The 18383-nt window shown below is 37.1% G+C and overlaps 3 protein-coding genes across 4 annotated transcripts; 2 read left to right on the top strand and 1 right to left on the bottom strand.

The window, feature by feature from the left end:
- Nucleotides 1-4062: 4062 nt before the first annotated feature.
- On the top strand, nucleotides 4063-8151 carry LOC137729210 (protein INCREASED PETAL GROWTH ANISOTROPY 1-like). The gene is made up of 6 exons (XM_068468072.1): nucleotides 4063-5328; nucleotides 5572-5703; nucleotides 5867-6048; nucleotides 6141-6252; nucleotides 7544-7678; nucleotides 7772-8151. Exons 1-6 carry the CDS (start codon nucleotides 4198-4200, stop codon nucleotides 7898-7900), a joined length of 1821 nt encoding a protein of 606 aa, XP_068324173.1. The 5' UTR covers nucleotides 4063-4197; the 3' UTR covers nucleotides 7901-8151.
- Nucleotides 8152-9018: 867 nt separating this feature from the next.
- Nucleotides 9019-11403, top strand: LOC137729494 (uncharacterized). Of its 2 annotated transcripts, none has more exons than XM_068468456.1 (5): nucleotides 9019-9339; nucleotides 9607-9683; nucleotides 9934-10045; nucleotides 10691-10861; nucleotides 11009-11403. In XM_068468456.1, the coding sequence occupies exons 1-4, from the start codon at nucleotides 9020-9022 to the stop codon at nucleotides 10818-10820; spliced, it is 639 nt and encodes a 212-aa protein (XP_068324557.1). In that variant the 5' UTR covers nucleotide 9019; the 3' UTR covers nucleotides 10821-10861; nucleotides 11009-11403. The 2 variants fall into 2 exon arrangements, with proteins under 2 accessions (XP_068324557.1, XP_068324556.1); XM_068468455.1 differs by having other exon boundaries at nucleotides 10961-11403.
- Nucleotides 11404-11437: 34 nt separating this feature from the next.
- LOC137729493 (protein trichome birefringence-like 38) lies at nucleotides 11438-15956 on the bottom strand. Its single transcript, XM_068468454.1, has 5 exons — nucleotides 15483-15956; nucleotides 15023-15185; nucleotides 12786-12961; nucleotides 12112-12270; nucleotides 11438-12019 (listed from the first exon to the last, which is right to left on the bottom strand). Exons 1-5 carry the CDS (start codon nucleotides 15776-15778, stop codon nucleotides 11728-11730), a joined length of 1086 nt encoding a protein of 361 aa, XP_068324555.1. The 5' UTR covers nucleotides 15779-15956; the 3' UTR covers nucleotides 11438-11727.
- Between the last annotated feature and the right edge of the window lie 2427 nt (nucleotides 15957-18383).

Genomic DNA, 18383 nt, shown 5'->3' with positions numbered 1-18383 from the left:
TTGTATGACTTCATAATGTAAAGTACTATAGTTTTTAAATTCTCATTTTTCATATGTAATATATTCAACAAAGTTGTAATTGAAATAAAGAGTTACATATTTGAGTACATTGTATTACAAATTCAAAGTCAATAAGTTCATTTTTTTCGTAATAAAATAAATACATAATTAAGTATATGTAATAGAGATATTCAAGTCTTTGAATTTCGGTTTTGATTCAAAATACTAAATACACTCCAATTCCTGTATAATATTCTTTTTGGGTTATTTTGGATTTCGGAATTTCAGTTTCAAATTTGAATCGAATTGAATATTTGAAATATTTCTACTCAAAATCGATCAGAAACGGATATTCCTATCCAACTTGCATCCATAATCTCTGCACACATTAGCTACAGTCTTACTTATTAAAATTAAATGAGGTACAAAGTAAGCTTATATTTGTGTTATTACCTAATTTTCTTTTTATTTAATTTTGATTCAGTGTTACTTAGTATTACGGTCTAGTTGTATTATTCTTCACTTGTAAGTGAGAGGTCTATGGTTTAATTCTCGCCATAGGCGAATTTGAACCACATTATTGTTAACTCATTGTAAGTTTAATTTATTTCCCTACTTTATTAGTGTATATAATATCGTTTATTAAAAAAAAAATTAATTCAAAAATTAAAAATAAACACAGTTACAAGAATGAGGAGAAATCTTTTTCTTTTTTTTTCTTCTCATTAAATAAGAGAATGACATGACATGTACTTGGTGAACAATATTGGACGTAAGATTAAGAAGTGGTGGCGTAATGGATATTGTAGTTGTACTAAATAATACATTCAGGCAATGGTCCTGGCTAATTATTAGGTTTAGACTGTTTAGTGGACTGATGAAGGCCCAAAAAGATGTATATATCGTGCTTCGTTGGCCTTGGGGTTACACGTTCTGTGGTATGCAGGACACTGCTGCATATTAACCTTTGATATATATATATATATATATATATATATATATATATATATATATATAGGGAGCCTTAAGAAGGGATTCCTAGTTTTTTATAAATAAAAAAAGGATTAGTTGTGGGGTTCACATCACTTCGAATTTTAATGATTCGAACTGTTTATGTTTTAGGTTGTACCTCATAGATCATTCTTACAAAATATTAGCCAAATTGAAAATATTTAAGACATCTAATTGTGTTCAAAGAAATGAGTGAATACTTTGTTATACAAGAAACAATGAAATTTGATCTTGATAATTAAATAAGCAAATGGTTTCGGATTGAATTGAATTTTTGTAAGGATGATCTATAAATCGAGACTTACAAAATAGACAATTCGGATCATTGAAATTCGATATAGAGTGAGCTCCATACCTAATTTTTTTTTCTTTTTTCTTTTTTTTTTTCAAAAAATGAATTCCTTTGCATAAATGACCTGTATATATCTATCTATATATGCATGCATGACGTTGGAGAGGACCACTTTCGATCACGTTGGTATTTACTCCTGCTGGGGCTAGGGTTTGCTTGTTACATTACTTTCATTTCGTTTTCATTTCTGATTTCCTGCAAAAAAAAAAAAAAAAAAAACAGCTCCTCACAGTTACTTTTTGCTAATTCGTGGTACAATAGTTTTGTAAATTCAAATTGTTCTATGATATCTAACAATCTGTTGGTGTGCCACCCCATTATATAAATACTTAGAGAAACTTTGGTATAATTGTTTGATTAGAGATCAAGTTTGAGTGTGACTATTGAAGTTGGATCGATGCAACCACCAAATTGCTAGAGGTTTTGTTTTGCGAGCATAATCTGACTGTCTTGAACAAGTTTTTCTCTACATTGTCTTCAAGAAAAGACATGGGAGACTTAAAGTTAACAGAAGACTTGACACAAGTGAAGTAACGTTCTATTGTTCATACAGCGCCGACCCACTTAGTTAAATAAGGTTTTGTTGTATTTCTTAAAGACTAGATACACTTTGTTGTGTTAAAATTTCAGATTGCTGTTATTTTCTTAACAATGTACATTATTATGAGTATTCCAATCTAAATTCTGAATAATTATCCCCCAATATATTTATATTTGAAGTCCCTTAATAAGCTGATTATGAAAAGTCTCGCTCACAATGTAAATTGAACGGAAAAAAAATGCTAGAGAGATAAAATTTGTAAATGAAATTTTGTAAACCAAATGACATAAAAGTTAATGATTAGATTAGTACTTAAGCGTTGATAAACGTGTTCATTCCTATTGATAACACATCGATCATTAGTTTACAAATCTGTATATAAATTAAGTCACCTTAGTATTTTCCGAACGAAAATGGCTAAGCAAGGAGATTGAGAGGGGTACTGAGAACCTTATGTACATTCTAAACTTCTAATGCCAACCTCACAGCAGCTGTAACAGCCTCAAACCCACTCCCCTCTCCCTCTCAAACGTAATCACTGTTGAAATCTAAGCAAGAAATTACAGTGACTTTACCTTATCCAGGAGGATCCTCTCCGGAACCTGGAATCCTCAAATCATGTCCGTTCATCGTATATCGTACGGTTAGTTTTTGTCAAGTACTATTCATATTTAATTTAAAATAATTTATAATCTCACGATGTACGATAAACGAATACGATTTGAGAACTCACAAAGAGGATTCTGATTCTTACATTATATGGTCTACTCCTATGCAGTTGCAGTCAATTTTTTTGCCCCAAAGCTCAAGTCACTATTGCAACACAAGCAAATTTAAAAGTGCCAAAAAAAAAAAAACGATTCCCCAGATTTGTTTTCCCCCACTCCACTCACGTTCCCTCACTGCAATGCAACATTCTGAGCCTTAGATTTTTTATTTTGAGCCCTTGGTTTACCAAAATATAAAGTATATATAAAAGGATTTGTATATAATTGGGAATTCATGTTTAATTTACACAGTAGCTTTGATAATAATATACTTGCATATAGATTAGCGAAGTTAAACCCTTGTCTGATGAACCTCCAAATTTTATCTGTGATCTTCTTTTTGTCAAACTGTGTACACATTCATTTGATGGCTGGTGAATTATTTTGTATTGAACTAAAATCTTATATTTTGTTTGGTGGAGTTGTATGCATTGAACTACAACAACAATAACAACAATTTCGTTTGAGATTCATATCTTAGGGATTTGACGTGAAGATCAAAGTGCTGGTTATCGACTATCTGATGCACTCCCTCTCTTTCTTTATCCGAAGTTGAGAAGGGCATTGTAAGATAAACTTACACAAATATAGTTTATCTAAAGACAAATATTGTACAATATATTATGACGTATAAGTTCTCTCGAAAAAAAATTAAATTCTTTAAATTACATTTGAACTCAATTACAATTTCGTAAGTCCCAAGCATCACACAACTGTATAAATTTTGCCAAAGAACCAAAAAAAACTTACAAAAAACCGAGATAACAAAGTAGTGGTATCTTATACCAACTATAAATTTTACAATGTTTTAAGAACATAATCCGATACACTGAAAAATCAATCCATATTCCATACCAACCTAGCAAAGCTAAAACATGTATCCACAGTAACAAGTAAGTTAGACCTTCTCCAAATGCCTGCATTGACTTCTCGTGGAAAACAAAGCAGTTGAGTCAAGACACAAAACTCAAACGCAAGGGAAATACCGCGAGATTATGGCGAGAAACACCGTACAAAGCCGACCGTTAGAAGCACCTTTCTACTCTAGTTTCCAAAATCTTCCCACCCTTTCCATCTCACCGTCTCTGAACTAAAACACCAACCCCAGTCCCACGCGCCATTTCCCCAAACGCCCTCGCAAACTCATACGATGTTTTAGAATTTCCCCACCAAATCCCTCCCCGCGCGTGGGCTCCCTTTTTTTAACTTAATTATTTTTTACTTTCGTCAAAAATAATTTGGATCCGAGAAAAGAAGACCGTTCCTCGTTAACGGCGCCTTCTGCTTTCCCTCTTTTTAATTAATTTTTACTTTAACCCTTTTTCCTTTTTATTTAAAATATAAATTTTGGGTCGCGAACTTCAAGTTGGAGGGAGAGACAAGGACGTCCGTGTAAGTAACTCCTTCACTGTATACAGGATTTTGCAAGGCTAATCACAGACCCCAAATCCCAGAGAGAGAAACACCGCACTCTTAGAGAGGGAGGAGAGAAATCGGAGTGTTGAGTGAGAGAGGTGGGTTTTGCAATGGTGGCTGGGAAGGTGAGGGTGGCAATGGGGCTACAAAAATCACCTGCGAATCCAAAACCGGAAACTCCATCGAAGTCGCCGTCGCCGTCGCTGAGCTCCGGGAAGACAGCGCAGAAGGGGGCGGTATTCTCGCGCTCCTTCGGCGCCTACTTCCCGCGCTCGTCTGCGCAGGTGCAGCCTAAGCCGCCGGACGTGACGGAGCTTCTCCGCCTGGTGGAGGAGCTCCGGGAGCGCGAGTCGAGGCTGAAAACGGAGCTCCTCGAGCACAAGCTCCTGAGAGAGTCGGTCGCCATCCTCCCTGTCTTGGAGAACGAGATCATCAGCAAGGACGAAGAGATTGACAGAGCGTCGAAGCGGGTGGAGGAGCTGGCGGCGGAGAACGAGCGGCTGAGAAATCAGGTGGCCGAAGTGACGTCAGCGTTGGAAGAAGAGAGGCGGGAGAAAGAAGAGAAATTGAAGCTATTGGAGGGTGAAATTTCGGAGCTGAAGAAAACGGCGTCGGATCGTGTGATTGGTTTTGAAAACGACGAGCTTTCGTCGTCGCAGAGATTTCAGGGACTGATGGAGGTCACCGGAAGGTCGAATCTGATCAGAAATCTGAAGAGGGGAGTGAAATGCGCCGACATTCCGACAAATCCGGAGAATCAGAAGCTCGACGGCTCCGAGTCGAAGAGGGAAGAGCCGGAATCGGAGAGGCCGAGGCTGTCGAGGTGTAACTCGGAGGAGTTAGCCGAGTCGGCTCTGGCTACCATCAGATCTCGCATCCCAAGGGTTCCTAAACCGCCGCCGAGGCCGTCCACATCCAACGGTCAAAACAAGGCCTCAACAGAACAGGGGAATGCAGTTCCACCACCGCCTCCGCCGCCGCCAAGTCAGACAAAATCCACACTCCCACCGCCACCGCCTCCGTCTAAGGCGGCTCCACCTCCGCCTCCTCCGCCACCGAGAGGTTTAAGGCCAGCGACGGCGAAGGTGAAGCGAGTGCCGGAGGTTGTGGAGTTCTACCACTCTCTGATGCGAAGAGACTCACGGAGGGAGTCCGGCAGCGGAGTCTCGGACGCAACGGGTACCGCCAATGCCCGCGACATGATCGGCGAGATCGAGAACCGGTCAGCTCACCTGCTTGCTGTAAGTTCCGGTAGCTTGTGTTTTTATCTAAATTACGACTTTGCCACTGGCCTTTTGGCAGTGTCAGTGATAGGTGGCCCTACTATTTGCCCTTTCCTTTGGATTTTGTTGTTTGCTTGATAGATAAGACAATTCGTAAATTCCAATTGCTTTGGTTTAAATGCCAAAAAAGGTGTAATTTTTGTGATGTTTAGGGGCAAATCTTTATCGCTTGTGAAATTGATGTGTTTTTTGTATTTGCAGATAAAAACGGACGTAGAAACTCAGGGAGATTTCATAAGGTTTTTGATAAAAGAAATCGAAAACGCAGCGTTTACAGACATCAACGATGTGGTGCCTTTTGTGAAGTGGCTGGATGATGAGCTCTCGTACTTGGTAACATTTTATTTTCCATTTCGTAAATCTGTTATTACTTGAATTAACCGAGTATCGGGGTTGCAGACGTGAGTTAGACCAGTTTGTAAAGGCAATATCTGCCGCATTCCCGTGCATTAGAGTAGTTAAGAATACCGTATTGACATTGATTTTGTTTATTTAGGTGGATGAAAGAGCGGTGCTGAAGCACTTTGACTGGCCGGAGCAGAAGGCGGATGCTCTGCGCGAAGCGGCATTCGGGTTTTGCGATCTCAAGAAGCTTGAATCCGAGGCCTCGTCGTTCCCTGATCATTCTCGCCAGCCCTGCGGTCCAACCCTCAAGAAGATGCAGGCTTTGCTGGAAAAGTAAGTAGATTTCTTCATCTTTTAGTATTGTCCTTGGAAATTATAGGCAATTTTAGTGTAATGTGCTTAAAGTGTTGGAATAATTTGAACAGATTGGAGCATGGGGTTTACAATCTCTCGCGGGTGAGAGAATCCGCCACTAAAAGATACAAAGTTTTCCAAATTCCTACAAATTGGATGCTCGATTCTGAATTTGTAAGCCAGGTAATTCATTGTTCCAATATTTCATACCGTATGCCAATTTTGTGAGAACTTACATGCATCAGGATGACACTTTAGCGATATCCCAAGTTAATTACGCATTATCACATGAACAATTTAAAATACGTAACGACGCATGATTGATATGAGATACCGTTACAATACTATTTCTAGTTTCTAGTAGGCTTTTTTTGTCGTGTTTTTTGTTCGATTCGAAAATAGCATCCCGACTCCGTCGAAGTTTCTCTCCAGTCTCATCTACACTCTTTAGTGACTCACATACTTGTAGATCTTGGAGATAATTGACTAACTGAAGAATCTTTTGACACGGTCTACGATGCAATCTAAGCTCAGGGCTTAGGGGTGACAAGATGTACCCAGTTTTTAGTGTACTGAGTACACGATATGATACATTAAATGTTATAATATAAGTAGTTGAGTATTTGGGAAAAAAAAAATTCAATTATTTGTATTATAACATTTGGAGTACCGGACCGTATTCTCTCCACACTAAATTAAATAAGACCTAAATTTTTCAATATTTTGTATCCCATGCCTGCATGCATGTGAACATGTGAACTCCCCACCATATGTTTGTCTTCTTCACTTTTTATTTCGCAGTGTTTGGTAGGAGTAAAGAACTCCCCACCATATGTTTGTCTTCTTCACTTTTTATTCCGGAGTGTTTGGTAGGAGTAAAGAAGTCAAGTGTTGACTTCATAGGAGTAAACAAGGAAATGAATTATTAAGACTCCCACATTTTCAACATTATAATATGTTTTGTCTCGATACTGCCCCTCAACGTGCTTGGATTCTCGCCATTGAATAGAATTGGAGAGAGATGCTACAGGGATTCTCTTTAAAGTGGGACTTTTTGTGGATTATTTGCTATCTAACGTTAATTTTCGTGCTAACATTATAAAACATTGGCATAGAAATTGACGTTAAACTGTGATGTGAGAGATAATCCATGGAGAGTCCCTGTAGCAGCTTATGCGTTTTCTGCTTTTGCATACTATTGTTAATTTTTGTCCCTTGATTCTCCATTGGTTTTATTCAATTCAAAAAGCTAGAAATAGAGAGGGATACGCAGAAGGAGAAAGCATGAGTGCGAAAATCATTTCTCTTCCAAGAATACGCCACATAAGTGTTATGTTAGCAGAAAAGAATACAAACATATGGAACTGAATTATTGTTTGATTGCATTGCAACCCGAAAAAAGAATGTGATTGATAGTACCAGCAAATGTTTGTTAGTTTTGTATAATGCTGACTATGGTGGTACATGATCGCAGATCAAGTTGGCATCGGTAAAATTGGCAATGAAGTACATGAAGAGAGTCTCTGCCGAGCTCGAAATAGTCGGCGGTGGTCCCGAAGAAGAAGAGCTGATAGTTCAAGGCGTTCGATTTGCCTTCCGCGTACATCAGGTAACTAAAAAAACACTCACTTCAACAGCATCGATCCTTTTACTGTGTTCTGTATTTCGCATTCTTACAATGTGTTGTGATTTTTTGCTGCAGTTTGCCGGAGGATTCGATGCAGAAACGATGAGAGCGTTTCAGGTGTTGAGAGACAAGGTGAGATCGTGCCATGTACAATGCCAGAACCAGCAGCAGCAGAAAATCGTATGCCGGTCTACACCGTGCTAAATCTGTAGCAAGCTCAGCTTCAGAAATTGCTCCGAGAGTTTTTTGTTGTAAAGATGAACTTCTATATGGTATTATTATTGCATTTATGTATTTATATTATTATTAGTATTATTACTCATGACCTGCTCGGCTAGATTGGGTATCGGTTTAATATGTTCCAGAAAGTTCACTAACATGTATAATAGCTTGTAATACAAGGTAGTCATGCTACAACTTCGTCATCCTCAAATAAGATCGACTTATTCTTTTCATTTCAATTCTTTGAGATCTTGTCGTATTAATTCATTATGGTTTGGTTCGGTTTAGTTTAAATAGTATTTTAGACGGATCTTACTCGTGTTGAACTGAGTCTGGTATGATGGGTTGTACACATGCAGCTACAATTTGGTAAACAATACAAATTTGGGTTTATAGACAAGTTGACTGGTTATTACAAAATATGTAGTTGAAAACCTTTAATCTAGACATGCTTAATATCGATAAATAAAACATTTCTGAAATAAAAATTCACTTTGATTTTTATGTTTTGCATCTTTCAGGACTCAGTAGCCGTAGCAGTGACCACATTTAATGTCATGGCATATATTTCAATAGCTCTGACTCGTTCATACCAAGTCGGATGTCTACTCCGTGTAAAATTCCTTTTAAATGAAAGTTAATCTCTATAATTACAGTTATCAGCTGACAACGTTAGTTATGTCTTCATGCGTTGTCAGATAACTAGATAATAGTCCGCATGTCTCGAGTTCGGTGTCCACTGAACACAGAGTTCGGAGTGTTTTAATTTGGTATGGAGTAGGATTCTCTCTTCTCTTTTTTTTCTCTTTCCTCATCTCCTCTCATATTCATTTTTTATAAAGAATGAAAAGAGGAGAAGAAAGAGATGAAAATAGAAGGAAAGATAATCCTAATTCAGAGCGTCTATATAAATTTAACGTTGAGTATCCTCGGAACAGAAATGAAAAAAAAGAGGAAAAAAAAGTGTACTTACGATCCTTCCATTATTGGATAACCCGTCCAGATTATAAAAAAAATATAAAAAAATATAAAAACTCAAAAAATTAAAATTAAATTAAAAAAAAAAGGCCGGCTTTTACCCATTGAGAGGTGGTGCGAATCATGTCGGGGCAACAAATACAAAATTCAATTTTTTTCTGGGCTGAAAAAATGACGGCCTGCTTCTTCCTAAATCTGCCACTCTCTTCTTCTTCATCTACTGCGTTTGCTTCTCACAGTAACTACCAATCACCATCTTCCTTCCCTCCACTTCTCACTCTAATCCCAACCCAATTCTCCCATCTTCGAACCCCTCGATTCTCTCGCCAAATCAGAGCCGCATCAGCTGCCATGGAAGCCACCCAGCAGGGCGAGACCACCGCCTCGGCGTCGCCCATGAAGCTCTTGTTCGTGGAGATGGGCGTCGGCTACGACCAACACGGGTCAGCTTCCTTTTGATCATTTGACTCTCTCATCTCTCTTTGCCTTGATTGATGATTGCCCATTTGACACTTTTATGCGTTCAAGTATCAAAATTTGAGCTTTTTCTGATTTGGTAATTTTGAAGTGTAAAAATTCGAGCTTTTGTCAGTTTGGAAAGGTAAATTTGGAGCTGGTTTGGTAAACTTGAAGTATCAAAATTTGATTTTTTTTGTTAAAGAAAGTGGTCTGGTGATTTGAAGCTTGATGAAATTGTGTTGGTGTAACAGGCAGGACGTTACGTCTGCGGCAATGCGGGCTTGCAGAGATGCCATCACTTCCAATTCAATCCCTGCGTTTCGAAGAGGTATCATCATATGTCTTTCTGAAAATTAGGAAGAAGAAAACTAAGTTGTTAGCCTACTCCACCGTGAATTTCGGTTACTACATGCGTTGCTGTTTAATTTTCTGTTTTGATAAATTGGATTTGTTGTAGTAGGACTCCTTATGTGATGATGTGCTTGATGACACTATCTCATGGTGGATGATTATAGTCGTATTTGGAGGATTGTAATGGAGTTTGTTTCATTAGTAGTCATGAAGTTCAATTGCTGCAGGGTCAATTCCTGGTGTGACATTTGAGCAGATGAAGCTAGAGATCAAGCTGGGGGTGCCTCGTGTACTCCAACCATCGCTGGATGTCGAGAAGGTCAAATCAGTCTTTCCTTAGTGAGTATCTGCACTTTTTGAGTCTAAATCAATGAATTTTCATTACCTGAAACATATAAAATTCAACTTAACCAAGTTGTACTACTAATTTGTGCACTTCGAAGTTTGAGTGATAGCTTTCATGGGTAATCAAAGAGCATTTCCTGTCTTTACAATTGTGCCTGTTTGTGCAATATAATGACGGATTCTCTTAGTGGTTATAATCATATTGCATTAAGACCATTGCTGGTACTAATCCATGTTCGAAAGCTTTTCAGTCTATCTGAAATCTTTCTAGCGGGATTATTCCCCTACAATGGAGGAAAGATTCTCTATGTTATCCAACTTCTGTTTCCAGTTTGAATTGTGCTTAGCTTACATACTGAAGATTAAGGGATATATCCAACTATTTGCTCGTTGATTGTAATCTTGACTTGGTTTAGTCAAGGCATGTACATTGATGCTTAAGAAAAAATATTGAATTAGCAGTAACTAGTAAGTGACTTTAGTCTTCGCTGAGCTTGAAAACCAATTTATTCGGTTTATCCTCTCTAGATTTTCAAATCTTATCTTATACAGTGTAATGCAATCACATTGAAACCACAATCCACAAGTTCGAATCTGACATTACTTTTGCCTTGTATCCGGCTTAAAACTTGATTGCAGTGGAGAAATTGTGAAAGTTGAAGTTGTGGATGGTGGACTGATATGCTCAAGTGGCGTGTTGGTGGAAGAAATGGGAGATAAGACTGACGACTGTTACATAGTGAATGCAGCAGTTTACATTGGTTACTAGCTTCTTTTTTCCTCCAAATCCCCCACCGGAGTGTTCTTAAGGTTTGTTCACTTTTGCTTTCTTGCCCGTACTGGTATTTTGTTTATCCCATAGTTGAAGTTAACATAAGAATTGTTATCAAATGATTTGTCCTTTTGAAGTGGACTTGCTCAAGTTCGTTATCTTGAACCGATACCGAACCCTTCTAGGAGAGTCATGGCTGGTGCATCAGTGTCTTCGCCTGTGAGAGGAAGAGCAATATCCGTCAACATATCTTTGATTTTTCTGTACCAAGAGCTCTCTTCCTGTCATTTTTGTGGCTGATGATTATATAGCGAATCCCCGAATGCTTGGTCTTGTATGCTTATTAATAATTGGAATTGAAGATATATGATGCTACCGACGATTTCTTCACAAAATCCTAAGTTTGTGTTCATATTTGCTTGTCATCTAGTTTATTTGTTTATCTCTGATCTCCATTGGAACATAGTGAACGTTCTTGAAATCACTTTAGCTTTCGGGTTGAATTGCAAACCGAAATAATGTGTTTCTGTTGTTGTTGTTTCAGTATAGTACCTTCACAAATTCAAGAGCTTTTAAGAAATTATATTGAGCACAATGCTGGAAAATTCCACATGTACATTTCTTCAATTTGACCACACTTACACTCTCATTCGGATTTGAATCTATTCTTTGTCTATCTATGAACTCGAAACCATTCTTCTGGTTCAGTAAAACAATCAATTTACAACTGATTCTGCCACTTATTGTCGTTTACCAATCGATGTGAATTTGAAATAAAGGAAACTAGAAGAAAATGATTTCCGCACCGTCTTTTTCTCCCTCTTGAAGGAGAAAACGTGAGTGCAGGAATCATCTCCCAAACTAAAATTGGTTGCTACTGTAGCTCAGTGTTGATCTTCACAATTCACATGATGAGAGTTGCGTATAGGAGTTGGTTCCAGGTATCAGGCAACCCTGGCAAGCACCAATGGCTGCAGTCGTTGCCTGAATGATCGCCGCTGTAAGTCGAGGGATGAGCATCCTTCCTCAACTGCGAGAGCATTGTAATGTCGAGCAAGTAAACCGGGTTCTTAATCGTGCTCAGCACCTTATAGACAACAGCAGTGGATGGAGGTGCCCCTGCTGGGTAGGTTGATCCCGATAGCGGTTCAAGTTCTCCTAAGCAATTCTTCTTCGGCGAATTCCATTCTTGTCCCCTGGTAATTCAACACAATAACGACGTTGTTAATTACGATTAAAGTGACATAATCACTGTTAATTATATCTGCAAGTCTCAGTTTTTCCTTACTGGTAATGTGTCGGAGAAATGCCCTGAAAGAAGACTTTGGTTCTTGAAGTATCAACATTTGAGTCAACCCATTTAGCCCATGTGGAAAGCCCCTTATAAAATGCTGTCAAACGATCCATATCTTTGTACAGTTCTGTCCCATCCCGAAAATAATCAAATCTGCACAATACAAGCATCAAATGCAATACTCAGAAAAACAAAAGTTCTGCTAATCTTAGTTGCTCATCCGTAGGGAGCTGTGAGCTGTTGATGCATTGTGGGGCTTGCTTACAATGTATATACGGCTCACATCCATTCACAATGCATTACCCACTCGTGTGGGTGTGATGAGTCATTGATGCATTTTGCTTATAGTGCATAAGCGGCTCATGGTCATAGACGATGCTTAACTCACTTGAGTATTTCCTGTGAGTCTGTGAGGTGTTTAATGCATTGTAGGGCTCAAAATGCATGAACAACTCACATTCAGCAACAATGCATTGCCCACATGCTCGGATTCAGTGAGTTGTTATTGCATTGTGGGAAAATCAGAGTTCATCAATCAATAATAGTCACTCAGAATCCATTCATTGATTCCCACTATGTATAAACGACCCACAGTCACTCAATATTCATTAATGATTAACAGTCACTCGCGTGAGTGAGGGAAAAAAAAGTAATGAGTTGAAACGTACGGTTGAGAATTGCCGGTGTGGGTCCACCAATGCCAAGAGTTGAAGATCAGGACGTCCATCCCTTTCCATGCATCTCCGGCGTTGATGGAGTTTAGGTTTAGCACACGGCCAACTTCTTCTCTGACTATATCTACAAGGTACGGTGTCCGGAACATAAACAAAGTCACTCCATAGTCCTGCACAAAATAACACAATTATAAAACCATTCATTTAACTAATTAAGAGCTCGTTTGGAATGACTTTAAAAATGGTTGAATGCAATTATGTTGAAAATGTTTTTGAAACAACTCCTTAATAAAGATGTAAGTGAATCCTGAAAAAAAAAAAAACAAAGTGCTTTTTGGAAGAAGCACCAAGAAGCACTTTAAATACTTTTTAGAACCCAAAAACATTTTCGCTGAATCGCTTTCAATCATTTTAAAAACACTTCTAAAAAAGTCATATTACTACAAGAAGCCACCCACATGCATAATTTTGATAATGGATAGTATTTCAACAAGGGACAATTATAATTTGACCGAAAAAAAAGAGGAACAATTATAAATTGATTTATTGAAACCCCATTGCAGAAAGATCATTGAAGAAAGCGGTCCATTACAGGTTGGCTGGTTGCTCATCACAGCATGGAAAGCTCATGGCTTTTAAAGATCTACGTGGAAAATAAATAATAATGTAGAAGAACATGAAAAAAAAATACAGATAATATGATGCAAATTGAAGTCCTCCTACAATTTTTTTTTTGGGTAGAGAAGCCTCCTATTGAAAGGGTATGAAACTATGTTAAGTACTTAGTGAGCTATCAAATTCAAACAAAACGTGCCCGGAGTTATATCCTTAGTTAGGTTCTACGGTTTTCTATATGCTTTTTCATTGAGGTAGTTATCTTCAAACTTTTGTTTTCTTCCTTTACACTTACTCCCTTTGATTCTCGTTTAAATTGCTTGATTCAAATATTAAAAAGAAAAAAAAAAGCGTGCGTGAAGAGAAAATGGCTGTACGAAAACTATTTCTTTTTCTTTTTATTTACCTAGTCTTAAACCAAGGGGAAAAAATACATGAAACATATATGTTTCTAACCCAGAGGACAATAAAGAGGGAAAAGAAAAATGGAGGAGAAAGTTTGTCTTTTAACTATTTTTTCTCTTCCCTACCCAACCCCACAACAATCGTTTATTGGTTTCACCTATAGTTTGCTCAGATGAGAAAGTTTGTTTTTAACTTTTTTTCCTCTTCCCTACCCAAACCCCACGACAATCTTTTGTTGGTTGGTTTCACCTATAGTTTGTTCAGCACATCTGATTTGCTGCCCACAACTCACGGTATATCGATCACAAACTGTTAAACGTTCTAGCTTTTTCAACGACAATACGTGATTGACTTATGATTGCAAGTTTACACAATTAAACAACTCAACATGGTAGAAAAAAAAAACAATACTTGACTACTAAAAGATGAGTAGGAACTTCTATTAAAAAAATTTCAGAATTGTTTGTTGTCAATCTATAAAACTTCGTGTTTATAATTAGAACCGTTCATATTATAAATTACCCTATAAAATCGCATCTGAAAAAAATCAATTAAAACTAAGATCGTTTAGTCATCAAGCTGTTTAAAAACAAATGAACATAATTGGTAAAAACATTACGAACCGTCTATATATTTGCTACAATAGATTGACTAAACGACATTAGTTTTAATTTTTTTTTTTTTTTGTAGAAATGATCTTTACAGTGTGATTCATAGTATAAACGGTTTTGATCATATGCACAAAACTCTATGCTTAAAACACTAAGAGTTTTGAGTAGGAGTTCCTACTCATCTTTGAGTAGTCAATTATTATTCAGAAAAAAATGGATAAGGATCCTCTTCGGATTCTCTTTATGGGGATGCTAAGGATCTTCACATCCTAATTGTTCATTGTATAATCAGTTTTCTTCATGTGCTATTTAGTTTAATTTTAAATAAAAAAATCAAATAATTTCTAACCGTACATGATTAAGATATGGAAATCCTAATTTGTGTCCGGATACAATCCAAATCCCCAAAAAAAACGAGTAAACCAGTGGAAAACAGCAGAGTGTGGGGAACCAACCTGCCAAAAACAATAAAAAAAGGGGAAAAAAGCAGAACATGTTGGAAAAAGAGAAAGACACGGACATGCACAGAGATAGAGAGAGAAATTGGAAAGAGCAGAGAGAGGGAGAGAGGGAGAGAGTGCGTGTGAAAAATCTCTCCACCTCAAAGTTCACAGAATAGCCTTTTCTGAAGGTGGTCTTGGCATTTGGCACCGACGCATGTATCATACAAGACAACGATTCCCACATGTTCAGACTCAGTGAGTCGCCCACAAACATTATCTTCTTTCCGCTCCACCTCCTCAGAAAATCCACCCCATCAAACCTGTTTCAATAATAATTAAACAACTAATATTATTGTTTGAGCCACGTTGTTAACGCTAATCTACTAATATTCATTCTAAAAACATAATTTGAGACACGTGTTTAGAGAATTATTGTTGGTTAGCACCACAAAAACGTCATCATGCAGTCTCTCTCCTTTATCTATTTCAGTACGGAGGAGGGTTGTACAAGTGCTAATAACAATTCTCGATTATCTTATAGCGATAATTTAACGAAAATGGTATGGAACGAACACCATGCATGGAGAATTTATGATACAGGAAGGGTTAATATGTACCTGGGCAAGTCACAGGAGGCGGGCTTCCAGGCATACTTGAGGAACTGCGTATCAGGTCTGCCATACTTGATGCAATCAAACTCGGGATCTATGAAGGGACAGGTGGCAGAATCATAAAGGGGGTAAGAAGCATCAAAAACCCAATTGCCTTCGAACAAATTGCAGCGGCTCACTTGCTTCCTGTGGACTCTCAAGCTGCTGCCATGGCTGTGCCCTACTGACTCTGCTTCTTCTGAGAAGAAGACCAGAACTTGAAGAGCTACAAGGCACAGCGGAGCTTGGAGCTTGAAACCCATTTGAGATTTTGAGAGAAAAACGAAGTGTGGGATGCGAGTTTTTATAGTAAATAATTTGGAATTTTAGGAAGGAGAGGTTTGGCTTCGGCGGTTCACATGTCTAGAGTTAGAGCCTGAGGATATCAAATATTGAAGTTGATTGATATTGTTTATGCAAAAGTATTTTACTATAGTGAGAGACGGAATTTGGACTAAGTCACACAAACACAATGCATATTGAATTCAACACAAATATTATATTTTATTACAAATATTATACATCATGGTTATCTATGTAAGTCACACTAAAATACTAATACAAACCATTAAATTGTAGTATTAGACGTATTACAACAACAATTAAATCTTATTTCATTAAGTGGGGTCGTCTATATGAATTTCTAGAATGCCATTGCAGACGGTTTTGTGTCAAGTCTTCCGTTAGTTCTAAGTACTTCATATCTTTTCTTATAATCTCTTTCAAAATCTTCTTAGATCTTCATCTACCTCTTTTGCCTTAAACCTTCGTCTCATAATCACATCTTCTAACTAAAATATTTTTATGTCTTTGGTTCACGTGTACAAACCATAGTTAAAACTGATTAATTAGTTTCTTTGTCTTTTGTCTTAGATGAGCTGGAAAAGTTTGGAAGGGTTTGGAAATAGTGGGAAGTTGGAAGGTGGAATGGGTTGAAAATGGGAGAGGCTTGTAATGGGGGAACTATTAGGAAAAAGAAAAGTTTCTTTAACATTCGATCGGCGATTGGTATGCATGGTCACGGGTTGTCTTCTGTCCTCTGTGCTGGCTGCTGTGCGTGGTCTCAAGATTGAAATTTTGACATCACATGGTTAAATCATGTGTTGCTCTATTAAATATGTTATTTTATTTTTTTAGCTTTTTAATCAAAATGATCTTTAAAATTTACATAACTCTTTATTTTGGTTCCTGAAATTTGAAATAAATAGAAGTAGTTCTTGAGTTTGTCCACCATCAATCATTTTGGTCATTCCATGAAAAATCTTTATTAAATAAGGCTAAAATAACAAAATACCCTCAATTTTTATCAAATCATTTGGCTTGTTAAAATTGAGAGTATTATTGTCATTTTGGTCTTTATTTAATATAATTTTTCATGGAATGATCAAAATGATTGATGGTGGACAAACTCAGGGATCACATCTATTTATTTCAAAGATCATTTTAGCTAAAAAACCTTTTTTTTGTCAACTTACATGCATGTTTAGAGGATTTTCGGACAATCGACCGTATATTTTTCCGTTAGTACGTCTTTCGTCATGTGATAGATATTAATATTAGTAAAGCGATGTATACTCGATTATATGACAAAAATTTTCGCGCAGTAGAGGATGCTTATATTTCCAATTATACAAGACAAATAATTTTCACATATCTATTTACTCCTTCTGCAGGTCATTTGTTAATTCTTGTTCCTTGATTAGAAATGAAGAATGGTGCGAAGGTGATAAAATTTGATCAAAAAGTAAATTTTAGAACGTGGAATTGATTGGAAGTAATATTACTGTGTTTATTTATCAGGGCAAAATCAAATGATAAAATTAGAGGAGGAAATGAAGGGATTAATCAAATTAATCTTGCAATAAATTATTACGAGTGGTTTAGTGGTTGGCAACAAATTTTAGACCGGTATTCTATAGGCACGTCCTAAATTCGATTGTTAGCGTTTGTGAATCACACGATGATGTCCAGAAAGAAGCTCAAATGCCTCTACAGCCTTCCCAACATCAGGTGATCCCTTTATTTTTTATTTTTTTTTTTAAATACAAAATTTAACCATGCAATTGTAAAGGCATGATGAGCATACTTAACAAATAACACCATGCATGTGCAACTAAGTTTCTTTTTATCATATAATGATTTATGTGAGAAACTAAAGTAATTCCGTGGGCAAGGAAAAGAGCGTGGGGAGAGAAATGTGGAAAATTTTATGATACTAATTTATTTTCTTTCCATCAAATACAACTAAGAGCATGATTCAAAGATTGTTAATTTTTTACATCTCCAGCCAAGTTTAAATTTTACATTTGGCTTGGGATGCACAAGTTGGCGACCGTTGAAAGAGTTGAAGACTTGTTATATGTACCAATATTTTGGCTAAATTTTGACCTGACTCCTTTTTAACATATATATTTTTTTGGTTCTTGGAGACGAATTTTGCATAAATTCAGACTGAACGTAGTTTACAACTCCTGGCTAGAGATGGCTTAAAATACTTGGATGAATTTCATGAGCATAAGAGGAATATTCAAAATTGAAACACCCAAAGGGAGGGAAACAAAAGGGTGGGTTCCACAGGCTGTTAAGTCCTTGCCCTTAGCATTAGGTAAGCCATATCACTCCAGTATATTGATTTATCTGTTTTGGACTTTTCATAAAGGCTTTTTAGCTAAAATGATTCTTGAAATTTGCATAACTCCTCACTTTGGTCCTTGAGATTTCAAATCAATAGAAGTGGTTTGAGATTGTCCACCATCCATCATTTTGGTCATTCCGTTAAAAACTCTATTAAGTGTCCCGAAGCTCTTGGCCGAAAGTTTGGGCAATTTTCAAAGCTTCGTAACTCAATCATTTTTTAACCAAATTCGA

The sequence above is a fragment of the Pyrus communis genome, chromosome 3 (assembly GCF_963583255.1).
Source record: "Pyrus communis chromosome 3, drPyrComm1.1, whole genome shotgun sequence".
Taxonomy (NCBI): Eukaryota; Viridiplantae; Streptophyta; class Magnoliopsida; order Rosales; family Rosaceae; genus Pyrus; species Pyrus communis.
The sequence above is the reverse complement of the archived record's forward strand: the minus strand, read 5'-3'. Positions and strand labels throughout refer to the sequence as shown.

Bases quoted from the DNA above. Each gene is read 5' to 3' on its own strand.
- LOC137729210 (XM_068468072.1), top strand. From the start codon at position 4,198: ATGGTGGCTGGGAAGGTGAGGGTGGCAATGGGGCTACAAAAATCACCT. The intron at 5,329-5,571 runs GTAAGTTCCGGT...TTGTATTTGCAG, and splicing joins GGTCAGCTCACCTGCTTGCT to ATAAAAACGGACGTAGAAAC. The intron at 6,049-6,140 runs GTAAGTAGATTT...TAATTTGAACAG, and splicing joins ATGCAGGCTTTGCTGGAAAA to ATTGGAGCATGGGGTTTACA.
- LOC137729493 (XM_068468454.1), bottom strand. From the start codon at position 15,778: ATGGGTTTCAAGCTCCAAGCTCCGCTGTGCCTTGTAGCTCTTCAAGTT. The intron at 15,186-15,482 runs GTACATATTAAC...TTATTGAAACAG, and splicing joins GCCTCCTGTGACTTGCCCAG to GTTTGATGGGGTGGATTTTC. The intron at 12,962-15,022 runs GTGGAGAGATTT...TATTTTGTGCAG, and splicing joins GCTATTCTGTGAACTTTGAG to GACTATGGAGTGACTTTGTT.
- LOC137729494 (XM_068468456.1), top strand. From the start codon at position 9,020: ATGTCGGGGCAACAAATACAAAATTCAATTTTTTTCTGGGCTGAAAAA. The intron at 9,684-9,933 runs GTATCATCATAT...CAATTGCTGCAG, and splicing joins AATCCCTGCGTTTCGAAGAG to GGTCAATTCCTGGTGTGACA. The intron at 10,046-10,690 runs GTGAGTATCTGC...ACTTGATTGCAG, and splicing joins GTCAAATCAGTCTTTCCTTA to TGGAGAAATTGTGAAAGTTG.